This window comes from Calidris pugnax, unplaced genomic scaffold (genome assembly GCF_001431845.1).
Source record: "Calidris pugnax isolate Ruff unplaced genomic scaffold, ASM143184v1 scaffold107, whole genome shotgun sequence".
Taxonomy (NCBI): Eukaryota; Metazoa; Chordata; class Aves; order Charadriiformes; family Scolopacidae; genus Calidris; species Calidris pugnax.
The window spans coordinates 2,677,347-2,679,914 of record NW_015090901.1 but is presented as its reverse complement, the minus strand read 5'-3'; the positions used below and the strand labels follow the sequence as shown (position 1 = coordinate 2,679,914).

The 2,568-nt window shown below is 59.1% G+C and overlaps 1 protein-coding gene across 1 annotated transcript in view; it reads right to left on the bottom strand.

Annotated features, from left to right (window-relative positions):
• Window positions 1-129: 129 nt before the first annotated feature.
• Window positions 130-2,568, bottom strand: part of CCDC86 (coiled-coil domain containing 86) — an 8,539-nt gene continuing 6,100 nt past the window's right edge. The window contains exons 2-4 of the mRNA XM_014948820.1: window positions 2,253-2,382; window positions 1,655-1,729; window positions 130-497 (exon numbers count right to left, since the gene is read on the bottom strand). Of these exons, the coding sequence (XP_014804306.1) occupies window positions 378-497; window positions 1,655-1,729; window positions 2,253-2,382 (325 nt within the window). The 3' untranslated portion in view covers window positions 130-377. The remainder of the gene's footprint in view (window positions 498-1,654; window positions 1,730-2,252; window positions 2,383-2,568) is intronic.

Sequence of the window (2,568 nt, the reverse complement as noted above, 5' to 3'; positions counted from 1 at the left end):
TGAAGGAAGGGGAGTCTTGGGGGGCATGGGGCCACCACACTCTGTGACCTCAGGAAGGCCATGGGAGCTCTGCTTTGGAGAGAGGGAAGGCCCCAGCGCCCCCCCCGAGCTGTTGGAGGTGAGTTTGGGTCAGTTCCTACTCATTTTTATCAAGAAAAAGCAGATTTGGGCAAGTAAAGCAGTTCTTCCAGCCCCCTGGATTTCACAGGGCAGGGGGGTGGCATCCAGCTGCAGGTTCCTGAGGGTCACGCCGCAGTTTTGTCCTTCTGTCTGTCCAACACCGGTGGCCCCGGGCAGTGACTCCTCCCCACCGAGGCCAAGAAATGTCCCTGGAGAGGAGGGGGACCCACAGAACCCCCGGGGCTGGTGGCCCCATCTCACTCAGTGGCCGCTTTGCGCCGCACGGGTGTCTTCTGGAGCAGGGCCAGCGTGTCCCGCTTCTCCACCCGCCGCAGCTGCTTCTTCTTGGCCCGTTTGAGCTTCAGCGGGTTCCGGATCTGGAAGGGGGGGATTGGAAAAAAAAGGGGGGGTTAGGAGCAGAGACCGTGCTGGGGAAGGGGGGAAGCTCCCAGAAGACCACCCAGAGCAGGTCCCACAGGAACGTGGCCAGGTGGGGTTTGAATGTCTCCAGAGAAGGAGACTCCACCACCTCTCTGGGCAGCCTCTGCCAGGGCTCTGCCACCCTCAAAGTCAAGAAGTTCCTCCTCATGTTGAGATGGAACTTCTTATACTCAAGTTTGTGCCCATTTCCTCTTGTCCTATCACAGGGCACCCCTGGAAAAAGCCTGGCCCCATCCTCCTGACACCCACCCTTTCAGTATTTATAGGTGTTGATCAGATCCCCCCTCAGCCTTCTCTTCTCCAGACTAAAAAGCCCCAAGTCCCTCAGCCTCTCCTCAGCAGAGAGATGCTCCAGGCCCCTCATCATCTTTGTAGCCTCTGCTGTCCCCTCTCCAGCAGTTCCCTGTCCTTCTGGAACTGGGGAGCCCAGAACTGGTCCCAGTGCTCCAGATGGGGCCTCCCCAGGGCAGAGCAGAGGGGCAGGATGACCTCCCTCCACCTGCTGCTCACACTCTTCCTGATGCCCCCCAGGATGCCATTGGCCTTCTTGGCCACCAGGGCCCATTGCTGGCTCCTGGGCATCCTGTTGTCCATCAGGACCATCCCAGGGATGGGATCTTCTTCCTCAACAACCAAATTCTGTCCATGGAGCCATCCATTTCCTGATCAGATTTATCCTAAAACTCCTCCCTTGGAATCTCTCCAAGTTCCCCCAGCTCCTGTGTCAGAGGGTGCAGGTGACAACCCCGTCTTGCCACCACTGTGTGGCTGTGAAGGTCCTCACCACCCTTCCAGATGGTCTCTTCCCCCCAAGAAATCCCCATCAATACCCAGTTTCCCTTGTCCTATCCCCCCAGGGTGACCCCCTCCCTGCTTTCCTCAAGCTTGAAAGAGAAGTTTCCCCCCCCCCAGCCCACCCCACAGGGCATCATCTGCCTGTTTGGCAGAGGAGACACCCTCCTGGTGCAATTGGGTTTGGTTGGATTTCCCCACTCCCCCCAATATCCTTCAAAGGAGGAGCCAGGGAGAGGAACAGGAGCAAACTGGAGGCAAATTCCTGGGGTCTGGAGGCCACTGTGGTGCCAAAACTCACCACTTGGACAATCTCTGCCTTCCGCTCGTTCTCCAGCCGCCGCTTCAGGTTCTCCTCTCGCCGTCGCTTCTTCTCCTGGGGGAGCAGCACCAAAACATTCCCTGTGGATCCCTTCCCTCCCTCTCTCTCCCAGCCTTAAATCCAAACCCTTATTGACCCATATCAACCCCGTGGCTGATGCAGACACCGCTCAGGAAGCCACAAGGGCTACGGTAGCATCAACAACACTTGCCCAAGCATGAAATCTGCTGCACAAAGCCAAGCCAGCAGCCATCTCCACCCCTCCCAGCCCTCCTGAGACCAGGCTTGAATGAGTTTATTCCGACTCAGTGACTGTCACAACCCGGATTTGGCAGGAGGACAGGGAATTCCCCCTCGCAGGCGGTGGGGATAGGGGCAGAGACACGGAGTTGTGTGTGGAAAGAGGTGGAAAGGCTCTGCTCAAGCCCCAACTTTGCAATGTGGCCTCGAGGTCGCCCCAGCAAACCCCCCCCTGCTGCCCAGAGAAGCTGCCCCACGGAGACAGCAGGAGTGGAAGGGCTGCGTGATGCTGCCTGCTGGGTCCTGAGCCCAAAATCCAAGTCCCGAGCCCCGTTACCTCTCGCTCTTTCCGTTTCCCCTCCTCCAGCTGCCGCGCCAGGTCCTGGACGAGCTTCTTCTCCTGCCGTTCCTTCATCTTCCTCGCCCAGGAGGTGCGAAGGGCCTTGTCCTGGATCATGTGTGAGAACCTGAGCAGGCAGAGGGGCTGTGTCAGGAGTTGGAAGAGGCAGAGCTGAGCCCCCCACATCCCCCCCCCGGCTCTGTGTCCCCTCCAGAGTTCCCTCAGGCTGGAGTCCTGTGAAACTCCCGCAGCTCAGAGCCTCCCCCAGCATCCTCGGCCCCCCCACACCCCTTTCAAACCTTCCTCCCGCCTC